Source organism: Podarcis gaigeae, assembly GCF_964106915.1.
Source record: "Podarcis gaigeae genome assembly, chromosome: 17".
Taxonomy (NCBI): domain Eukaryota; kingdom Metazoa; phylum Chordata; class Lepidosauria; order Squamata; family Lacertidae; genus Podarcis; species Podarcis gaigeae.
Window position 1 is genome coordinate 40,715,441 of NC_139694.1, and position 23,310 is coordinate 40,738,750.

The 23,310-nt window shown below is 48.2% G+C and overlaps 1 protein-coding gene and 1 long non-coding RNA gene across 11 annotated transcripts in view; one reads left to right on the forward strand and one right to left on the reverse strand.

The window, feature by feature from the left end:
* KIF17 (kinesin family member 17) overlaps positions 1 to 23,310 on the forward strand; it is a 48,167-nt gene that overhangs the window by 241 nt on the left and 24,616 nt on the right. For 6 of the 10 annotated variants that reach the window (XM_083718769.1, XM_083718770.1, XM_083718771.1 and 3 more), the window contains exons 1-5: positions 332 to 1,091; positions 2,355 to 2,501; positions 6,974 to 7,075; positions 9,607 to 9,796; positions 13,973 to 14,425. In XM_083718769.1, the coding sequence (XP_083574895.1) occupies positions 861 to 1,091; positions 2,355 to 2,501; positions 6,974 to 7,075; positions 9,607 to 9,796; positions 13,973 to 14,425 (1,123 nt within the window). In that variant the 5' untranslated portion in view covers positions 332 to 860. Of the gene's footprint in view, positions 1 to 3; positions 241 to 331; positions 1,092 to 2,354; positions 2,502 to 6,973; positions 7,076 to 9,606; positions 9,797 to 13,972; positions 14,426 to 23,310 lie in introns of those variants that run through there. The other 4 variants (XM_083718773.1, XM_083718768.1, XM_083718766.1 and 1 more) reach the window with 2 other exon arrangements.
* LOC310835377 lies at positions 16,276 to 21,176 on the reverse strand. The gene is made up of 3 exons (XR_014559615.1): positions 21,087 to 21,176; positions 17,273 to 18,966; positions 16,276 to 17,087 (listed from the first exon to the last, which is right to left on the reverse strand). It is a non-coding gene; the product is annotated as an uncharacterized lncRNA (long non-coding RNA).

Consider the following 23,310-nt stretch of genomic DNA (forward strand, 5'->3'; position numbering starts at 1 on the left):
CCCGCGCTCCTGCCGCGCGCTCCCGGCCCCTCAGCTGTCCCCCCCCCCCGCTCCGCTTGTGGGCCAGGCCTGAGCGGTGCTGGAGAAAGGCCCCCCTCCCGGGCCAGCTGCCCCATTCCCCGCCCTCTGTGCCCCCTGGTGCTGTGCCAGTTCCCAGCTGCTCAGGCTGCCAGGGCCTGGAGCTACAAAGGCTCTGGGCTTGACAGCCCCCTTTATGGATCATCACTGGCAGATTTAGAGGTGAAACTGATGCGTGTCTCCCCACCCAGTGTTCCCTTCAGCAACACCCAGTCTTTGGGGGGAGCAAGAAAAGGGCTTCCATGCCAGCTGCAGGCCGCTGGCCCCGGAGCCTTCATTGCCTAGTAGGGTCTTTGTGAGGTCACACTCACATTCCAGATTCTGAGGAAACGCCTCTACTGCTCATCACTGCTCCTGCCAAAGCAAGACCAAGGAAGAACTCCTGTTCTTCTGCCAGGCTTCCCACCCCACTGCCCTAGCATAGTACTGCCTTCGGCCGCTCACATTCTTGGCACTTCTCTTGTGGCACTTCAGGTGTCCCATATTTTCCTAGAAAATTCATCACCTGGTGTAGCACATGTTGCCCTGTTACGGTCACACCCCCTGCACTGATCTTACCCAAAAGGAATTACCTGTTTTGTACTACTTGCTTTGCCAGGCAAAACAGTCTTCACCCTTGGCCAGTTGTCTGACGGCACAGCAGCTGGCCTTCAAGCTGCCTTTTTCTACTGCCTTGTTATTGACACTCCATTGAAGTGAGCACAAGCCCTACTTCCTGTGCTGGAAGTGACGTGCCTTAGCCCCACACCAAGTCTCCAAGCCCAAGTTCATGGGCCTTGAAGATGGCCTCAGAAGCGGTGAAAGTGATTGTGCGTTGCCGCCCTTTGAATGAGCGTGAAAAGCAGCTGGGCTGCAAGGTGGTGGTCAACATGGACAGCTCCTGTGGCCAGTGCTTTATCCAGAACCCTATGGCATCAGAAGACCCACCCAAACAGTTCACCTTTGATGGGGCGTATAACATGAGCCACAACACAGAGCAAATCTATAATGAAATTGCCTACCCCCTCATAGAGGTGAGTGCAACCAGCAGCAGATATTGCATTTTCAAGCGCTCTGGCTTCCGTCGTGGTGTTCCATTGCACCAGAAGCAGATCCAGAAAGCTGTCTGGGTCCTTTACCTTTACCTATTGGGAAATCTACAGCTCAGTGATATAAATGTCACATACTGTACTTAAGTGTGTGCGTTCATACTTTGCTTACCCTAGGGAACTGGGTAACTTAAAGCAGAGGGGAAATTAAGGTACTGGAGCAGAAAAAATCTGTATCAATGGCCTTTAATTTTTTCAGACTTAGGGCCCTCATTTCATGTTAACCTGCTCAAAACAGAATTACAGAGCAAGCCGATGCATGACCTCAGAAGGTGATGCAGTCTCCTTCATTGAAGGCTTTTAAGCAGAGTTTGGGTAGCCATCTGTCAGGAATGCTTGAGGTGAGATTCCGGCACTACGGGGGGTTGGACTAGATCAGTGTTTCCCAACCTTGGGCCTCCAGCTGTTTTTGAACTACAATTCCCATCATCCCTGACCACTGGTCTTGCTAGCTAGGGATGATGGGAGTTGTAGTCCAAAAACAGCTGGAGGCCCAAGGTTGGGAAACACTGGACTAGATGACCCCTTGGGTCCCTTCCAGCTCTACAATGCTATGATTCTATGACTACCAAGAAGTAAATCCAATTCAAAGGGACATACCTCAGGAAAGAGTGCAGTATGTAGTTATAATAATATATCACACACACTTTTCAATCTCCTTTCCCCCCGCCCTCTTTTTCCTGTAGATGATGATGGGCCCTGTGTTAGATCAGATTGCAGTTCAGCTGTGGCATGGTTGAAGACTGATGGTTATCTATTGGGGTGGGGAGTCTCTGGTCTTCCACATGTTGTTGCACTCTATTATTAGCATAGTAAGTGATGAGGGATGATGGGAATTGAAGTTCCCTGCTGATCTATAGGACAATATGTATGAAAGACTATTCTGCCTACACAGAATTCACCACAGATTTCATTGCAGAATTTGCAAGTAGCAGTAACTCTAACTTCTGTAAGCCCTGGGCTATGGAGCCCCTACATCCATGCTATCTCATATCCAATTCTTTTTGAAACACTCCCAGAGATGCTTGCTTATTCTAATTAAATATTTGAGTGGATCTTAATAGAAGCTGATGCCTGTGGTTAGTTTGCCTGCAAACAAAATCTCTTGAGGAAGGGTAGACACTGAACTGAGAACACAAATCCAAGCTGATGGTTATTATTAATCTGCATTTTCTGTTTAAATTCCAGGGTGTTACAGAAGGCTATAATGGTACCATCTTTGCCTATGGGCAGACGGGAAGTGGGAAGTCTTTTACCATGCAAGGGATTCTGGATCCATCTTCCCAGAAGGGTATAATTCCCAGAGCATTTGAACACTTATTTGAGAGTGTGCAGGTACATATGATTAAAATTGTCCAATGGACTAGCTGGCTAAGGGCTTGTTTACACAATTAGCAATTCTGATATCTAGAGGGCCTCTCTTTGGACACTTGATTTGATAAAATTTGAACCTTAGCTGTCTTGGAAAAACTGATAAGCAAGGTACACTTGTATAAAGGTAAAGGTAAAGGTACCCCTGCCCGTACGGGCCAGTCTTGCCAGACTCTGGGGTTGGTGCGCCCATCTCACTCAAGAGGCCGGGGGCCAGCGCTGTCCGGAGACACCTCCGGGTCACGTGGCCAGCGTGACAAAGCTGCATCTGGCAAGCCAGAGCCGCACACGGAAACGCCGTTTACCTTCCCGCTAGTAAGCGGTCCCTATTTATCTACTTGCACCCAGGGGTGCTTTCAAACTGCTAGGTTGGCAGGCGCTGGGACCGAACGACGGGAGCGCACCCCGCCGCAGGGATTCGAACCGCCGACCTTTCGATCGGCAAGCCCTAGGCGCTGAGGCTTTTACCCACAGCGCCACACTTGTATAGGGGATAATAAATAAAGGAGGGCACATGACAGACTTTTATCGAAATGCTCCCTGCAGTGTTCCTGCTACTAGGTGAGTTATTAAATCCAAGACTGGCTTAAGAAAATCCAGAAGCCCCACCCTGACTTCCCCCAATGCTAGCTGAGTCATAATCTCCCCAAAGACATCTAAAATTGGTAGCAGGGACATCACAACAGATAAGGCAACACAGAGCCCCACAGCATTGATTACCTCCAAAAGAGAACAAATATAAGTTTGAATGGAATTTTGATTCTGGCTTGGAAGCAAGCTGTGAACCAGGAAGTGGGTGAGAGACTCGTTTTGCATGAGGGTAGCAAGAACATGGAGTGCGAGCCACTGGTTGCTCCTGAGAGCAAAGTCATGTTTTGGTTGAGTTTTCTGAGCAGAGGTGTTGAAGTAAAACAGACTGATATGAAATGAAAGTCAGTCAGCCAGCAACCCTTAGCATAAGGTTACCAGATTTTTTTCAATGAATCCGGGGACACTTTAAATAAATAAATAAATGTTTGGGACGTTGATGCTGCAGCAATGGCCTCAACCGCCACGTTTCCCCTTCCTCTGAGGCTTCTATCTCCTTTCTCCATGAGCCTGGGCAGCCCCTGAGTTGTTGGTTCTTCGGTGGTGGTGGTGGTGGTGGTGAAGCAGTGTGCGGTGGGTCAGGCATGGAAGGCAGAGAAGGAGGGCCAAGAGCAGCAGTGAGGCTTGGGCAGCACGATGCCTCCCTTCCCATTGGAGCAGCCCCAATCCCATTCCTACTTGCATGCAAGCAGGAGGGGGCACGGATCCCTCAGCTGGGAAGGGAGGCTTCCCCTTGCCTGATAGATCCCTGCCCCCTCCTGCTTGCATGCAAGTAGGAGGTGGGAGGCTGCTCCAATAGGCAGCATGAAGCCTCCCTTCACAGCTTAGTTGCTGGGGTCAGGGAAGATGGAGGCAGCCTGGAAGCTGCATCTTGGAGCCCCTGCACCACCATCATATGGGGACTTCCAAGCAGCTCCTGAAGCCAGCCAGAGCCAACTGCTCCGGGCTGCTGAGACTGCCGCTGCTGCATTTCCCGGGGAAATTAGATGAAATCCAGGGACATTCCGGGGATGGAATTTGTCCAGGGACTTATTCGTAAATCTGGGGACTGTCCCCGGGAAACGGGGATGTCTGGTAACCCTACCATAGCAAGATTGGTAGTTCTTGACTTGTCTTTCTTTCTCCCTGTGAAATGTGATCATGTAAATAATTGTAAGGTGGTTTTTTCCTTGCTGGTGGAGTACTTCATTCCGTAGAGAAATTCAGTGACCTGTATGTGACTCCAGTTAACCAGCAAGAGTTATGACCAGCCATACCACTAGGCAGAGTTGGGAGGCTGCTTCAGGCGGTGAATCCTGTGGGCAGAAAATAATAGTTTTCTGTGATGTACAACCTATTGCCTTCAGGTGCAGTAGAGAGATGCTGGCCTGGTTCAAACACATTGTTTTAAAATAACTTATTTCGAACCATGATCTAATGTGCACAAGCAGTTTGCTCCTCTCCTGCTCCTTACTGTGCCAGGGCATGGGGGGCAGGAAGCAGAGGTATACCTAGTCCCCCGGAGAAAAACAAATGCAACCCAAATACTTGAAGCTTCTGGAGTGAGGGTGAGGCAAGGCCAGGAGTTGTAGTCCAAAACATCTGGAGGGCGCCAGGTTGGCAAAAGCTGGCTTAAGGCACATAGATGTATGTGCAGCTGCAGAAAGACATAGAAAGGTGCATGAGATTTGGTAGAAATATATAATCTAATTTCCAAAGAACATTGGGCGTTTAGGGTGGTGGATTTAGGAAATACCAGCTGTCCTCCTGGGTCTTAACCAGTAGTCAGATAAACAAGAATTAAGCACATAAAAGTTTTCTGTTGTTTTTTTAATGGTGTGCAATTATTGAAAACAACAGCAACCACACTGTGCTGTCACTCAGAACCTAAACACCTAAGTAGATCCCAATGAGTTCATTGTAAGTTTCTTCCAGAATTGTAATCTTTAGACATGTTTATCCAATGTGAATTCAGTTGGACCTAGTACATAATTTTAGGTTTGCTGTTGTAATCGGGTCTACAAGTAGTGATTAAATAAATGGAATATAATTGTGCAGTATTCATAAGGAAATTAGAAGCAATACTAATTGTGAAGCAGCAATCCCTTCTGAACCAAGGTAAGGCACTTAGATTCTAAGAATTGAAGAAGCTGCAGCGTTTAAGTGTCCACAGTTTCTTTGCAAAGGTGAAGGATAGGAAGGGATTCAGAACCGGTGAGGGCCACACAACTTTGCTCCCAGTTAATTAGTCTGAACAAGCACCAACTTGATGAATATCTATTTTATGAAATCATGTTTCTCTTCTGAACTTTTGAGAATTGGCAGGAATTGGCTCTATGGCTTCTTTATGACATATCCACCTCACAAACTATTATCTTTCTGACTTCTCCTATAATGCTGCAAACCAAAATGTGCGAAATGCTGAACCTGAACCTTGCGGTCTGCTGTCCAGATATGCAAACAATGTATTCTCAACCAATTATCCAGAGCTGGCTTAAGTCATTTTAATGCCCAAGGAGTGGCCAGCGACGCCACACCCCACATCAAGGCGCATAGTAGCCAAGACTGGCCAGTTTCTTCTAGCACCTGAGGCAGAAAAGCCAAAAAGCACCTTTCCTGCTCCTAGTCCATAAAAATACCATGATAATAAATCAAAATCTTTAACCATTTGCTGCCCCTTCCATGACACCCAAGATCAGCTTCCTGAAGCAGCCTTCCCACTCTGATGGTCAGTAATCCACAGGTGCTCATCACCATCATTTATACCTCCACCCAAATAAAACACCCACCCCCTTCAATCAGAGCCGTAGCGGGGGGCTAGCCAGGTTTTTTGCCCTGGTGAAGTCTCCAGAGGAGCACCATTGAGGCTCCCAGCCTGTATGTGTGTATGCAAATGCACATGGGGGGGGAGGCACCAAACTGGGTCTTTGGTCCAGGTGAAATAAAGCCTAGTTTTGCCCCTGCCTTCAGTTTCTGCTGGGCAGCTGTTTAAAGTGTTGCTTTCCCTTAAAAAGTAGCAGCCAGCCTTGCCACTCCTTTTCCTGCAGCATCCCACACACCTCTTCCCCCTTGAAGACTGGCCTCTTCTCTTCCCAGACCCTCACCTCCTTGGCATCCAGACAATCACAGGCTCTCTGCACTGTGAAAAGCTGAAAGGTTGGTGTGGCTTGGGCTTGCAGAAGAGGTGCCTGCTGCACAACATGTCATCAGCCATGCAGTTTTTGCACCCCCTCTGGGCCTGCACCCTTAACCAACTCCTCGGTATGCCCCTGGCCAGGGAGGAAAGAAGCTAGAACGTGGCTTGCCTTGAGTGCAGATGTGGGCTTGAAATTGGTTTCTCTCCTAACAACCATGAGCAGAAGTTTCCGCATCTTGGTCATATTCAAATGGTTTCGCTAGCGGAGTAGAAACATTGGGTTCCCTTTGTGTAGCTAGAGTACCCCGGTAGATAGAGCAAGAATTTCCATTATGATGGGGCATTCTCTCCCACTTTCCATCTGAAGTGGTACAGACCAGACAGTGAGAACCTGCTCCAAGCATGTTTCAGATGTTCAAAATACAGTCATGAGCATGTAAGAAGGGCCCTTCTGGATCTGACCAAAGGCCCATCATAGTCCAGCGTCCGATTCTCCCAGTGGATAACCAGGTGCCTATGGGAAGCCTGCAAACAGGACATGAGTGCCACAGCGCTTTCCTAGTTGCAGTTCCCAGCAACTGATATTCAGAGGCATTGCCTCTAATACTGGAGGGAGGACACAGTCATCATGCCATCAAGAACCCCGTCCTCCCAGCAGACAATCCTGACAGAGTACAAATCAGCTTGGAAACTTAAGAAGCCTATTCTTCTTTTTGCTTCGGGTGTTTTACAGTGTGCCGAAAACTCCAAGTTCTTGGTAAGGGCTTCTTACCTGGAGATCTATAACGAAGACATCAGAGACCTCCTTGGTCCAAACACCAAACAAAAACTGGAGGTGAGGACACCAGACTTGCAACTTAGTTTGAAGTAACTCAAAAAACAAAACAAAAATCCAGAAACCAGAATTCTGACAGTTCGCTGTGAGAAAAATAAACCCCACACAATGAATTGTCAGGAACGTAAAGAACATTTATTCAGAGAAAATTGGAAACCTGAATTGAAAAATTTGGTAGGTTAACTTGGTATGTGAAATCCATCCCTCTTTCCTTGTCACCATCATCACCAGAACCCTTCTTATTCCAGGACCCTCAGTGATGGGTCTCTTTGCTCGTATTTTTTCCATTGCTCCCGCTTCCCTTTTGTTCAGCATCTGAATAAGCAGTAGAATAAGTAGGAACTTTTAGGGTCTTATATCAAATCAGACCATTAGTCCGTCAACTCAACACTGTCTACTGAAACTGGGAAAGATTCTCCAGGGTTTCAGTCTGAAGTATTTTCCAGCCCTATCTGGAGTTCGTACTTGGAAACGTTTGGATGCTAAATGTGCACTCATCCCCTGAGCCAAAGCCCTTCCCCAGAACATGGGTGCCAAGAGGTTGCCTTATATTGGTCATGGGGGCGGAGCCTGGTTGGAGCAGGAGGTGGTGCCTCTGGTGGGCCATGCAGCAGACTGGCGACTTGGGTAGAGCCTGACGGACATGGTGATTTAGAGCATGGGTAGGCAAACTAAGGCCCGGGGGCTGGATCTGGCCCAATCGCCTTCTAAATCCGGCCCGCGGACAGTCAGGGAATAAGCATGTTTTAAATAAGTAGAATGTGCCCTTTTATTTAAAATTCACCTCTGGGTTATTGGTGGGGCATAGGATTTCGTTCATTTTTTCTTCTTCAAAATATAGCCCGGCCCCCCACAAGGTATGAGGGACAGTGGACCAGCCCCCTGCTGAAAAAGTTTGCTGACCCCTGATTTAGAGCAAAGAGCACAGCTCTCAAGCCAATCAGGAAATTTGATTTTGTTGCTTCATGCTGAAGTTTTAGACTTTCTCCTGGGGATCCAAACAAAGGAGGCGGCTAAAACCCTAAGTATTACGATCAGACTCCAAGATCTGGCAGTCTGACAAAACAACCCATGCTAGATTACATACTAAATCTTAATTTCAAATGGAGGAGAGGCTTGTGGCATTGGGCCAATAATTATTCCAGTTTTAGTGACTGACTCCCCAGTAATACCACTGGGCTGTAATGGGAAATGCTTATGACCTCCGTCATGTCCCACTCGTTGGCATACATCACAAGACCTGACATAGAACTTAACATCTCCAAACACATCAGGCCAATAAAATTCCCTAGTAACCTTTCCTAATGTACGCTTAAACTCCAAGTGTCCTGAAAAGGCAGATTTGTGAGCCAGATGTAAAACAGTTTGACAGTGGAATTTGCTGCCAAGGAGTGTGGTGGAGTCTCCTTCTTTGGAGGTCTTTAAGCAGAGGCTTGACAACCATATGTCAGGAGTGCTCTGATGGTGTTTCCTGCTTGGCAGGGGGTTGGACTCGATGGCCCTTGGGGTCTCTTCCAACTCTAGGATTCTATGATTCTCACCAAACAGACAAGCGCGCTCTTCTGCCATTTCCCCTGGAATTGATGAACACTTTCTGCCGTCTAAACAACCACTTGCCATTCACATTCAAGGTGCTGAAGCTCCAATGCTCCTGTTCAAATGTGCCACTATGCCACCATGTCAAGGAGAAGGTCACTTTCCGAAGTCCTCCCTGCAAGCTTCTAAAAACTTACACGTAGGCACGGGTTATCAGGCTTTATTGGCAGTCTAATCTATGGCATGTTCTCTTCCCCTCCCTCAGCAGATTAACACAAAGATTTATAGGGGCTGAGGAATGCTGGCAGCCCTGTCACCTGCTCCCACTTTGGGGACTAATTGTTAACATCTGCCTTGCTTACAGAATCACTCCTTCACGACAGGAGATGCTAGAGATAGATCAGTTTGGGGTGGGAGTGTTGCATCCGCTAATGGCCGTGTACATTCTGTCATGTCCATGAATGCCACACATAAACAGATGACCCTGCCTTACAATGAGCCAGACTATCTTAGTATTTTCTACTCTAAATAGCAGGCACTCTTCAAGGCCTCAGATCTTCCCCAGCCTTTCAATTACCCAGATTCTTTCAGCAGACACTCGGGACTGGACCTTCTGCTGTATCCTTCCCATATGCTGTAGGATAGTCCTCCCCTAGTTCCGTTGTATTACTGGCAAATACAAGACCTACATTTGCAATTCTTGTTCCAAAAATGCAGTTTGCCAGAGGTGTATAAGTGGATGCAATCCATCTGGGAAAACACACCAGTGTATAAATGGGCAGAGCAAGATGTGGCCCATCTTGCTTGTAGGTGATAGGGAAAGATTTAGGAACCCATCACCTCTGTGGGGTTTATTCTTTGGGGTAGAGTGCCACTGTCTGTGCATAAGAGCTTTCTCCTGCTATAGCAGTGGCCCTCAAGCTTCTGGTCATTTCCTAGTTCAAGTGTCTCTCTGCAGCTTTTACTGTAACTTGCTGTAACGGCCCTCCTTGCAGCTGAAGGAGCATCCAGAGAAAGGGGTCTACGTGAAAGGCCTGTCGCTGCACACAGTGCACAGCATCTCCCAGTGTGAGCGCATCATGGAGATGGGCTGGAGAAACCGTGCTGTGGGCTACACCCTGATGAACAAGGACTCCTCCCGTTCCCATTCCATCTTCACCATCAACATGGAGATCTATGTCGTAGGTAAAAGCTGGAAATTCCTGTGTTGAGGATGTGAATGAGACAAGGCGGGGGCTGGAGCATAGAAGCTCAACAACTTTGATTTCCCCAAAAAAGCTCAACAATTTTGGTCTGCCTCAGGCACGCAGAGGTTGCCTGTGCTCTACTGGTGCACCTAGAGTTAAGGTGCCGGGTGGCAGCAGTGTCTGTTTCTCCCTGGGTGAAGCAAAGCTACTTGCAGTTCTGCTTGAAAGGAAGTTTGACAGTGGAACTGACTCCCTTGGAAAGTGTTGGACTTTCCTTTATTGGAGGTTTTTAAGCAGAGGTTGGATGGCCATTTGCCGTGGATACTTTAGCTGAAATTCCTGCATTGTAGGAAGTTGGACTAGATTAGGGTTGCCATATTTTGAAAAGCAAATAAGAGGATGCGGCATAATAATAATAATAATAATAATAATAATAATAATAATAATAATAATAATTTATTATTTGTACCCCGCCCATCTGGCTGGGTCTCCCCATCCACTCTGGGTGGCTTCCAACAAAGATGAAAGATACACTAAAATGTCACATATTAAAAACTTCCCTGAACAGGGCTGCCTTCAGATGTCTTCTGAATGTCAGGTAGATGTTTATCGCTTTGACATCTGATGGGAGGGCGTTCCACAGGGCGGGCGCCACTACCGAGAAGGCCCTCTGCCTGGTTCCCTGTAACTTGGCCTCTCACAGTGAGGGAACCGCCAGAAGGCCCTCGGAGCTGGACCTCAGTGTCAGGGCAGAATGATGGGGGAGGAGACGCTGCTTCAGATATACTGGACCAAGGCCGTTTAGGGCTTTAAAGGTCAGTACCAACACTTTGAATTGTGCTCGGAAACGTACTGGGAGCCAATGTAGGTCTTTCAAGACCGGTGTTATATGGTCTCGGCGGCCGCTCCCAGTCACCAGTCTAGCTGCCGCATTCTGGATTAGTTGTAGTTTCCAGGTCACCTTCAAAGATAGCCCCACGTAGAGCGCATTGCAGTAGTCCAAGCGGGAGATAACCAGAGCATGTACCACTCTGGCGAGACAGTCTGCAGGCAGATAGGGTCTCAGCCTACGTACCAGATGGAGCTGGTAAACAGCTGCCCTGGATACAGATTTGACCTGTGCCTCCATGGACAGCTGTGAGTCCAAAATGACTCCCAGGCTGCGCACCTGGTCCTTCAGGGGCACAGTTACCCCATTCAGGACCAGGGAATCCTCCACACCTGCCCGCCTCCTGTCCTCCAAAAACAGTACTTCTGTCTTGTCAGGATTCAACCTCAATCTGTTAGCCGCCATCCATCCTCTAACCGCTTCCAGACACTCACACAGGACCTTCACCGCCTTCACTGGTTCTGATTTAAAAGAGAGGTAGAGCTGGGTATCATCTGCATACTGATGAACACCCAGCCCAAATCTCCTGATGATCTCTCCCAGTGGCTGCATGTAAATGTTGAAAAGCATGGGGGAGAGGACAGAACCCTGAGGCAGCCCACAAGTGAGAGCCCAGGGGTCTGAACACTCATCCCCCCCACTACTTTCTGAACACGGCCCAGGAGGAAGGAGCGGAACCACTGTATGACAGTGCCCCCAGCTCCCAGCCCCTCAACACAGTCCAGAAGGATGTTATGGTCGATGGTTTCAAACGCCGCTGAGAGATCCAGCAGAACTAGGAAACAGCTCTCACCTTTGTCCCTAGCCCACCGGAGATCATCAACCAGTGCGACCAAGGCAGTTTGAGTCCCATGATGAGGCCTGAATCTTGACTGGAAGGGATCCAAATAGTTCGCTTCTTCCAGGCGTGCCTGGAGTTGTTCAGCAACCACTCGCTCAATCACCTTGCCCAAGAATGGAAGGTTTGAAACTGGGCGATAATTGGCCATCGTGGCCGCATCTAAATATGGTTTTTTAAGAAGCGGTTTAATAACCGCCTCTTTCAGCGGGTCTGGGAAGGTTCCCTCACGGAGGGAAGCATTCACCACCCCACGAAGCCCATCGCCCAGTCCTTCCCGGCTAGCTTTTATAAGCCAGGATGGGCAAGGATCCAGGAGACAGGTGGTTGGCTTCACTCGTCCAAGCAGCCTGTCCATATCCTCGGAGGTAACAGATTGGAATTGATCCCACACAACTTGACTAGACAGGACTCTAGCACTCTCCCGCCCCGGCCCTGCTCCCACGGTGGAGTCTACTTCTTCCCGACTCTGAGCGATTTTATCTGCAAAAAAATTTGCAAAATCATTGCAGGAGAACATGTGGCCCGTACTGGGCCCCAATGTTGCAGGTGGTTCCGCTAAATTGTGAACCACCTGAAAAAGTCTCCTGCTGGTGTTTTCTGCAGATGCAATAGAGGCGGTGAAGAAAGTCTTCTTCGCCGTCGCTATCGCCACTTGGTAGGCTCGACGTTGAGCTCTAACCTGTGTCCGGTCAGATTCGGAATGAGTTATCTGCCACCAGCGCTCTAGCCGTCTCAACGATTGTTTCATTGCCCTCAGATCCGTGGAAAACCACAGGGCTCTCCAGGCTCCATGCAATCGGAGAGGGCGCTTCGGAGCCAAACAGTCAATAGCCCTGGTTAACTCCACATTCCAGCGGGCCACCAGGGAATCGGCTGAAAGGCCATCAACATGGGATAAAGCATCCCCTACCACTCTCTGGAAACCATTTGGATCCATTAAGTGGCGGGGGCGGACCATCCGAACCGGTCCCACCTCCCTGCAGAGGGGATGGGTCGCAGAGAAGTCCAGTTGCACCAGGAAGTGATCTGACCATGGCACTTCTTTTGTTTCGCTTTTACTTAGTGTCAGATCACCAACATCCATAGAGGTAAACACCAGGTCCAAGGCATGTCCGCGGCTATGGGTTGGGCCAGACTTATTCAGGGACAGCCCCATGGAGGCCATGCTTTCCACGAAGTCCTGAGCGGCCCCTTGTAAGGTCGTGTCGACATGGATGTTAAAATCCCCTAGGACAACCAAGCTAGGTGTCTCCAGGAGAACATCCGCCACAACCTGAAGCAGCTCGGGCAGGGAATCCTTGGTGCAGCGGGGAGGTCGGTACACCAAAAGGAATCCTGTACTGCCCCTATTGCCCAACTTCCAGAACATGCACTCGGAAAATTGGGTCTTCCCAATAGGACGCCTGGTGCAAACTAATGACTTCCTAAAAATCACTGCAACCCCGCCCACATGACCTGGGTTGCTGTGCGTAAGAGAAACCTGGTGGACAAGCAGCGGCAAGGACAGGCCCATCTGCTTCATCCAACCAAGTCTCTGTTACACATGCCAGGTCAAGTCCTCCATCCATGATCAAGTCATGGATGGCAGTGGTCTTATGAATCATTGACCTGGCATTGCACAGCAACACTTTCAGGTCATGTGGGTATCCCTTGCTGATTCTAGTATCCATCCAGTCAGGACCAGACCCGGAGGCAGGGATAGTCCTCAGACAACGACTAAACCTGCCTCCTCTGTAATGACATGGTCTGGTCTTAGCGTAACTCCTCCTCCTACCCGTGATCACTGAGATCGGTTGTCCCAGTGCATCCCCCCCTGTGGAACATGCCCCAGCCATTTTGTTGGCTGGGACCTACTCCCCAGCAGCCCTGAACCCTCCCCTTAAGAACAAAATAACACCTTAAAAAAAAAAAACAAATAAAACAATACAAACAAAAAACAATAAAAATTACAAAAACATAAAATTAAACAAATTCCCAGGCCCAATAAACATCCACCCCACCCCCACATACAAAAAATTCAAAATAAAAATTTAAAAACATTTTAAAAGCACTCTGCACCCCTCCAGCAGTAACAGCAACTGTCCTAGTGAGGCCCGTCAGGCCCAGCCCTGGGCCAGATGGTGAGTGGCAGGAAGGAGCAGGGCCCTCAGACACTCACACAGGAGAGTCCTCCTCGGCAGCAGAGTGCAGCAGTCCCTGGAGAAATCCGGACATATGGCAACCCTAGACTAGATGACCCTTGGGGTTCAGCTCCACAATTCTGTGATAATCTGTAGAACTCATTGCTGTCTGATGATGTCAAGTAGGGCTGTCCCAAGACATTTTATCACAGCAAGCAGCTAATGTTGCAGCACAAGGCCCCTCAGGTCTGGTATACTCTAGACAATTCAGGATTGTTCCCTTCTTTCAAGAACTCAACTCAGCCCAGACTCTTTTCCTTGCAGATGAGAGGGGGCAAGATCACCTGAGGGCTGCAAAGCTCAACCTAGTGGACTTGGCTGGGAGCGAGAGGCAGTCCAAAACTGGAGCTGTTGGCGAACGCCTCAAAGAGGCCACCAAAATCAACCTCTCCCTCTCGGCACTGGGCAACGTCATCTCAGCCCTGGCAGACGGGAGGTGCAGACATGTGCCCTACCGAGACTCCAAGCTGACTCGGGTGCTGCAGGACTCGCTTGGAGGCAATACCAAGACACTCATGGTAGCCTGCTTGTCTCCTGCGGACAACAATTATGACGAGACTCTCAGCACCTTGCGCTATGCCCACCGAGCCAAGAACATACGGAACAAACCCCGCATCAATGAGGATCCCAAGGATGCTCTGCTGAGGGAATACCAAGAGGAAATCAAGAAGCTGAGAGCCATCTTGGCTCAGCAGATGAACATAAACCATTTGCAAGGTAGGATCCCTTCATGTAGCTGCTTCACCACTTACTGAAATGGAATTGCCTATGTTCTGTGCCTCAATCATTGGGGAAAACCTCTGTCCACCAGTAGTGACTACAGCAGCTATTCTTCTAATCTTAGGTGGTGCCCCCTTCTCAACAATTAGTCTGTGTACACACAACATATTCAAGAATGAATGGAAACTGAATCCTTGGGATATTTTGACACACGGCACACACAAACTAATCTGTTGCGCATTCCTCCCCCCCCATCTGTTGTTGGCATCCATCTGTCTTGACAGACAATAGAGTGTGCGTCTGGGGGTGATGTCAAACCACTGTATTAGTAGCACAGAAGTGATCTTCCCAGGGCATAAGCCTGGGCAGTGTTACGGAGGTCCTGGGCTGCCCAGATGGCAAAACACCCCTCTTGGGGTGGTCCAAAGGAAAGCAGAGAAATGTTTGGCACCAGCTTGGCTGCAGGAGTTGCCAGAAGGAGGCGGACAAGGCGCCATCCAACCGGCTGTCTTGGGGACTCCACTCTGGATTTGTGTAGGGTTTGCTCCTTAGGCTTTTCTTCTTCCAGATATATTCTGCAAGGCAGCAGAGGTTTAGGACCAGAGTTTTCCTTCTCATAGTGGAATACCTTCCAATCAGAAATGCACTTACCGTATTTTTCGCTCTATAACACGCACCTGACCATAACACGCACATCGTTTTTAGAGGAGGAAAACAAGGGAAAAAACATTCTGAATGAAACAGTGGATGTATCATTTTTGTGCTTCATGCTGTGGCCACAGACATGTGATCTGATGGTGAATTTGGGGTGACCCAATGCAAAATTCCTGAGAATCCCTGTGGATCCATGCTTTGTAACCACGTTTTTGCACCATTGCAGCCCCAGGCAACAGTGGGTGCGTGATTTTTTTGGTGCAGGCTGTAGCCATGGACATGCTATGTGATCTGATGGTGAATTTGGGGTGACCCAATGCAAAGATCCTGAGGATCCATGTGGATCCATGCTTTTTAACCATGTTTTTGCACCATTGCAGCCCCAGGCAACAGTGGGTGCGTGATTTTTTTGGTGCAGGCTGTAGCCATGGACATGCTATGTGATCTGATGGTGAATTTGGGGTGACCCAATGCAAAGATCCTGAGGATCCATGTGGATCCATGCTTTTTAACCATGTTTTTGCACCATTGCAGCCCCAGGCAACAGTGGGTGCGTGATTTTTTTGGTGCAGGCTGTAGCCATGGACATGCTATGTGATCTGATGGTGAATTTGGGGTGACCCAATGCAAAGATCCTGAGGATCCATGTGGATCTATGCTTTGTAACCACATTTTAAGTGGGGAGCGAAGGAAAAACAGAAGGGACATGAGAGGGGTGTGCAGAGAAGCAGCTGGCTAAGAATGCAGGAGAGGGATTTAACGGGAGGGAGGAAAGAAATGCAAAAGTTCCCCCCCACCCAAGCCAGCCATCTCTCTCTCTCTCTCTCTCTCTCTCTCTCTCTCTCTCCCTCCCCCTCTCTCTCTCCCTCTCCCCCAGCAGCACCGGAGCACAGAGACACACTCTGCTTTCCCCTCTGCTTGCCTGGAGGGGAGGGGCTTTCCCTGCTCTTTGTTCCGTTTCAGCAAACACAGCAACGAAACAGAGGAGGGTGGGCAGTAAGACCCTGAGGCAGAATGCAGGAAAGCAGCCGCTTCCTCTTTTCAGGTTTCCCTTCTCCGTGAAGCGCAATTTGATTTTTGCCTGATTTTTCGGCTCCAGGGACCACACATTCGCTCTATAACACGCACAGACATTTCCCCTTCCTTTTTAGGAGAAAAATCTGCGTGTTATAGAGGGAAAAAGACGGTATTCAGAAAATGGTTTCATGAAAAGAAAAAAAGCTCATTGCAGATTGATTCTGTGTAATTGCACAGTACATACATTTGAAAAAAGATAAAAACTGACATAGGTGATGCCAGCCAGGTTGTACCTACAGTTGCCCAGTGACTTTGAGGGTAGAATGCTGTCACCACTTCCTTTTTCCTTAACCTGGGGCATATGGAGGGAGGAAGAGGCATGGATAGCTTCACCAAGGGAAAGGTTTTCAAATGCATGTTAAGTAACTGTACTCACCCTTGTGGATGTCAGGGTTTAGAAACAGTCTGGATTGAAAACAGTATGTTGAGGATGTGCATGAACAATTCCAGACTGAGGTACATGTTGGTGCTACAAATAGGTTAGTGCGCACACAGTCTCAGATTAAGGGTAAGTGCAATTCTCCCTCCTCCCACAATGATCACAGGATACCTGACCCTTTCAGCAATATTTCAGGACCATTTCCTAAAAGGCAATACTTCATTTTTAAAAATTCAAGCCATTATCTACCCACTATATCTGCTTTCTTTCCTATAGACCCTATTGGGTACTAAGATTGGCAGAGGAGACCCTCTTGGTGGTTCCTTTTCTCTCAAAGGCTGAGGGGGCTGGACCAGGAGAGACCCTAGCTGTGCCTCTCCCCTTCCCACAGAGCGGTGTCTGGTACCTTCATTATACAGATTCCAGTGAATGCTTAAGATGCACCTCTTTTACCCTGACTTCTGACACCTGTGTATTTTAAGGGCCACTTTATTTTTTATGATTGTAAGTTGTTTTTAACTGTTTTAATGTAGTACCCCACCCTGGGACCTTAACGTGAAGGACAGGTTAAGAATATCCGCCCTCCCTTCCCCACAGCTGGGCAGGGTTTGCGGCACCAAGCGAGGCTCACCTGGGCGGGTGCCACCCACCTGCCTGAGCTGGCCTTTGACCCGCCCTCGGCCAGGGAGGCCAGTGGACAGCCGGGCCGGGGATGGGCCTACCCACCCTGGGACCTTAAAGTGAAAGACAGGTTAAGAATAACAACAACAACAGCAGCAACAACAACAGAGATATAAATAAAGGGACAATATGATCACAGGCTTGATCATTGCCCTGATTGTATTGCTGACATCCATCTGTCTCAGGAGACAATGAAGCCCATTGATATGCGTCTGAAAACACCTGCATACCTTAGGGGCATAAGCTCAGTGCTAGAGCAAATGGTTTGCATGCAGGAGCATCTGGCAACTCCAGTTCAAAAGATCTGAGAAAAAGGACCTCAGAGAGCTTCTGCCATTCTGGCTCAGGATGACCCCTTTATAGGCAGAGATCTTGAGAAGTTTGCTAGAGTGGCTTTTAAGGTGCCTCAGTGAGTAGAGTGCATGATTTGCATGTATATTGCTATAAGTTTTTTGGGGGGACCCCCTAAACCCTAGAATTTAATAAATGGGGTTTTTATTGTTTGGGCTGTGAAGGGAGAAATACAAGTTGCAGAGGAATTCCTGAGTTAGCCTTTGAAGCAAATGACCAGGCCAAGCTAGGGCCATTAAGAAACAATACAGGGCTACAGAGGGCCATTGGCAAATCAAGAGAACTGTCCTCTCCCCTTGTCCTGATTTTGAAGGTTGCCAGCGTAAGTGGATGTGAGGTGACAGGAAAAGATTGTCTTGAGCAAGATGTGCTGGGAAGAAGGGGGAGATGCCTTGGACTCCAGGGCTGCTCTGCTGTCGGGAACAAACCTCTCTTAAGATGACCATGCTGTAAGATCTGGACTCCCTCCTTGCAGACTGAAGGGGTACATATGGGAATAAATTGTACTTCTTAAAGCTACAGCAGTCTCCACTGCATTTTCAGTTCTCCAAAGGAGCAGAGACCCTAGGGGAGCGCTGGAACCCCCTCAGGAATACCACTCAGCAGGGGGTGGGGGTGACACCCAGCTTTTGTTGCACTGGTATAAGAAGTGGAAACCGTGTTTCCTGGAGAGAAGGCCTAGGAGACCATGCTCCTGAAGTCAAAATGAAGGGAGGAATAGCAGTATTCCTCAAGCTGATGGAGGAGCACCGGAAGCAGCATCGTGGGCAGCAGATGCAGTGGTTCAGTGAAATGAGAATAGAGTGGGAAAGAAATCTCCTTGGAGAGCAAAGTGTGACTCCATGCCAGGCGCCAGTGGCAGAAGAAAAAGGTGCCAAGGTGGCTGGAGCGGAGGAGGAGCTGCTAATTGATCTCTCTCCTACTCCCGGAGCTCCAGCAGTGGAGGAAGAAAATGCCTCAGAGGAGAAAGGCTGGCCACCTGAGCTGCTTGACCCCTGGAAGCCTTCTGTGGAAGAGGAGGAAATGGAGGTGCCGGAGAGCCTGCCAGAGGAACCCGTGCCTGCGGAGGTGCCAGAAAGAGGGGGAACTGTTCCTGAGGCGTTGGGGGAGAAGGCAGCACCTATGGGAAAGGAAGATGTTGATTGTCTGTGCACAAGGGGAAATGGCGCTTTCTTCAGTGGAGGAAAACACCAAGAAGCAACTCCAGGCTTGCGTCCGCTCACTGCCAGGGAAGCAGTTGGCTCCTCCTGAGTTGGCTTCTCCAGAATTTCCCCGAGCGGAAGAGGGTGCCCAGGAGCAGCAATAGGCTTGTGTGCTGCAGAAGTGTGTGAGATAATAATTGCCAGTGGTTTTACCTCTTGGATGCCCCAAGATGGTCTGCAAGGGTTGGGAGGACCTGTCGAGGACTTCCGGGTTGGCGCCTCCGGCAATTGCGGAGCTCCTCCGATCGGGAGGAACTTGCTCCGTGAAAAGCAGGGTCTGACCACCACGGCGAAGGCGGAGACCCATAGAAATCACAGGCGGGAAGAGCCTGTGAACCTGAGATTCGGCTGGCACCTCTTGTGCCTCCCCTACTTGCGGGGAAACACTGTTTTGGGGATCCGGAGCGACGTGGGTGAGTGGCGCGGTGCTTTGAATCGACTGCCGGAGAGCGCTGACTTTTTCCTGTGGACAATTGGACCTTAAACAACTACCCGTGAGTAGACTGGAAAATTTGGATCTTCAAATATTTTAATTTGGCAATGAAGCGGGAAGGCTCTAAACAGGAAGTCCGCCTTCTGCTTTTGTAAACAGACTGAAGCAAAGACGTTACAAACTAAAGTCTCTGTAAGTTTTTGACAAAGGATTAAAATTCCATTGGTTAAAAATATCAACCCCCCCTTGGAAGCAGGAGAAGAGGGGGGAAGTTGTGGACCTAGGGAGAACCTGCAGGAGAGAGTGAAAAGTAAACTATCACTGCTCTGAACCTGGGAACGGTCTGCCTGATGACGTTTGGGGAAGGTTCATTGACAGAACGGATTTGACAGTTACTTAAAATTAGAAAGATACTGTTTCCATTGATCTCTTCTGAGTTTATTAAAGGGAGGGAAAAAATAACTGAAAATCGAAACTGTTTTTGTGCCTGAAAGAACTGATACAAGTTGCAACTGTTTCCCTCTAGAGGGAGCATGTGAAACTGTTACAGGAGTGTAACAGGGTAAGCTCCAGCTGCAAGTTTCTGAGAATCAGAGATTGACCTTGGACTATTCAAAATGCTGATAGGAGAAGCTATTTTGGCTGTATTATATAAGATAAACCATTCACTTGAACAGCTGCATAAAAAGGCAGATGACATGATTTCCAAAATTGACAGCCGGAAACAGAAAGTGACCAGCTTGAATCAAAAAGCAAGCAATAATACAGAAATAACTCAGGACTTGGTACAGGAATATACCTTGGCAAGACAAATGGTGGAGGAAAAGGAGAAAGATGCCGTTGTGAAACCTAAAGTAGTTCAAGAAGGATCCTCAGTTCTACAGAAGCAAATCAAGGATTATAAATTGAGGCCTTGCATGACTGATTCTAGCAAAAGCCAGATCTTGAGGATTGGACCCTGGCTTGGACTGAAGAACGAAAGCTGGAAAGATCCCTTTATCCAGGGACTAACTGACTTCTGGGACATGGGTTTGGGCCTGGAGGAGCTTGAAGCTTTGGGGGCCTATGGATTTGGAGGAATCCTGAAAGACGTCCTGAAATACCCTATGCTGGGGGCAGCCCTATGGACCTTAGTTTCAAGTATGGAAACTTGGCTGAGCTGTTCAGAAGGAATAAAAGTTCTGTTTGGTTGGAGTTTTCCCAAGATTTGCTCCTGAGCATTAAAGAATATGAAGAAGATCCGCAGAAGGGACTTGGAAAAGAATTAAGCGCCTCGGACATAAGATCTCCAGGCTAATGGACTATATGGATCTGACGGAAAGGACTGGCAGAATCCGAAACCAGGGAGAGGAGAGGGTGGAAGAAGATTGGGAAGTTAAAGTTCATATTTAGAAATTTTGTAAAATTAATGACTGTTAGAAAAATCGTGGAATGATATTATATGGATTTAGTAGAAATGTTAGAAGAAGTTAAGTATAGATAAGTAATTTAGTCTTAAAGGGAAATAAGGTTAAAAAATATGTTATTTACAAGATGATAAAAAACAGAGAAAGCTGGAAAGGATTTGCTGAAATAATTAGAAGAACTGGAATACAGAAAGGGAGGTGTGAGGAAGTCGAGGAAACAAGGAAATGAAGGATAGAATATAGAAAAGGAGAGATGTATTTTAAATTGTTTCTGTTTTGATTTATTTATGTGTTTAGTCTAATGGGTTTGGGTTGGGTTTTATATTATTTGTATACTGTATTGTATTGTGGTGTTTTTTCACTTTTTTCTTTCTTTTTTCTTTCTTTCTTGTTTCTATTTCTCTTTTTTCTTCTTTTTCTGTAACCTCTAAAAGTAATAAATATTATTTTTTAAAAAAACAAGGGTTGGGAGGACCTGTCTTAATGCTGGGGGCAGCAGCCAGGATCACCCAGAGTCCAGTGGGTTTAAGGGGGAAAAGTGACTGGGGAAGTTACACGTCTTTGTTTAGCCCCATGAGTAAGGAAAGGGGGTGGGGTTCTGGCCACCCATGTGGATGGGGTGGGCCTGGAGATTCTGCAGAAAGTGCCCCAGGTAAAGCCTGGTGGCGGCATTTTGATTTGGAGTTTGGGGCAGGGGATGAAGTAAACTGGGCCCCAGGGAAGAGAAATGGAAAAGGGGATTCCCCCTTTGCCAGAGAGGAAGCAGCAGAGATCCTAAAATTGTGCTGGAATCTACACACATATTAAAAAAAACGCTTTTAAAAAAGTGTTTTTGAAAATACATTGAATTTTCCATTGCCGTCTAGTGTTACACTGTATATTGCACTTAAAACACACTTAGACCCTTGTATTGCTGAGACCTGTGTCTTGAAGTGGGACTGGAGGAGTTTGGGGCCTCTGAGCCACAAGCATCAGGGAAGCAGAAATGAAATAGAAAGTCTCTAGAAAGACTGGACCTGTGATTTTTATTCCCTTCTTGTACTGAGAACTGTTTAATGATCTTTAAGATTGGCTTGGATTGATAAATTTATGTGGAAATTGCAAGACCAGGACTTCTGTGTAGCTGTGTAAGCTACTAGAATTAAGAGCTCTGTGGCTACCGCAGGCAGGCTACTGCAGCAAGGGGGCAGAGCTTCCACTCTTGGGACTAAGTTCAGTAATCATCCTGAAATACAGTAGAGTGGTGCCTCGCAAGACGAAAATAATTCATTCCGCGAGTCTCTTCGTCTAGCGGTTTTTTCGTCTTGCGAAGCATGGCCATTAGCGGCTTAGCGGCTATTAGCAGCTTAGGAAAAAGTGGGGGGAGGGATAAAACTCGCAAGAACTCACAAGACGTTTTCGTCTTGCGAAGCAAGCCGATAGGGAAATTCGTCTTGCGAAGCACCTCAAAAATGGAAAACTCATTCGTCTAGCGAGTTTTTCGTCTTGCGAGGCATTCGTCTTGCGGGGCACCACTGTACTGTGATGTGTTTTTCTTTGTTTCCTTGCATGCTGCTGCTGCTTGCGAGGGGGTGGTAATAAGTGTTTTGGTTAAATTAGCTTGGTGATGATTGAAACTGCTAATGGTGTTTAGGAATGTTCTGATAAGCAATGATGATAATGATGAAGGAAGGAGGGTCTTTGGATGAGACAGCTGTGATACTGAGGCAGACATCCTGGCTTGAATATGTCATGGAAACACATCATCTTGGTTGCCCAGTGTGGGTGCCTGGGTAAGTGGCACTGGGAGGCTGAAACAGTGACCAGAATGTATCCCAAGAGTAGACATAGGCCAACTCGGCCCTCCAAGTGTTTTGGGACTACAATTCCCATCATCTCTGACCACTGGTCCTGTTAGCTAGGTATTGTGGGAGTTGCAGGTCAAAACATCTGGAGGGATGAGTTTGCCTGTGTCTGGACAAGAGGAAGGAAAAGGCCTGGAGAATTCCAGGGCAGCTGGAGATCATTTGGAGAGGAGCTGTTATTGTGTTTTCAAACATGTCCCTGTGCTATGATGTATTGAACTGAATGCTACTAGTAACATTTCTGTTATTTCTTCTGCACAGCTATGGAAAGCTGTCCCTTTTTCTAAAAGGGGGTGGTGTTATACATTTGGGGGGACCCCCAGAAACCCTATAATTTAATAAATGGTGGAATTTTGATTACCGTATTTTTCGCCCTATAGGACGCACTTTTTCCCCTCCAAAAATGAAGGGGAAATGTGTGTGTGTGTCTGGAGAGCGAGAGCCTGGAGAGCGAGAGGGGTCGGTGCGCACCGACCCCTCTCGCTCTCCAGGCTTTGCGGACCTCTCCGCAAGCAGCGGGAGCGCTCCCGCTGCTTGTGGAGAGTTGCCTGCATGCCGAAGCCTGCGCACGCTGAGATCAGCGCGTCCAGGCTCCGCGGACCGCTCCGCAAGCAGCGGAAGGCAGCGCTGGGCTCCCACGGCTTGCAGAGAGCTGCCTGTTTGGGGACTGGGGTCGGGGAAACTCGGGCCTCCCCCGCCCCAGCCCCGCGCCTGGGGGGAAAATAATTTTTTTCCTTTATTTCCCCCCCAAAAAGCTAGGTGCGCCTTATGGGACGGTGCGTCCTATAGGGCGAAAAAATACGGTATTTGCAATGTGAAGGGAGAAATACAAGCTGAAGAGGAATTCCCTAAGCT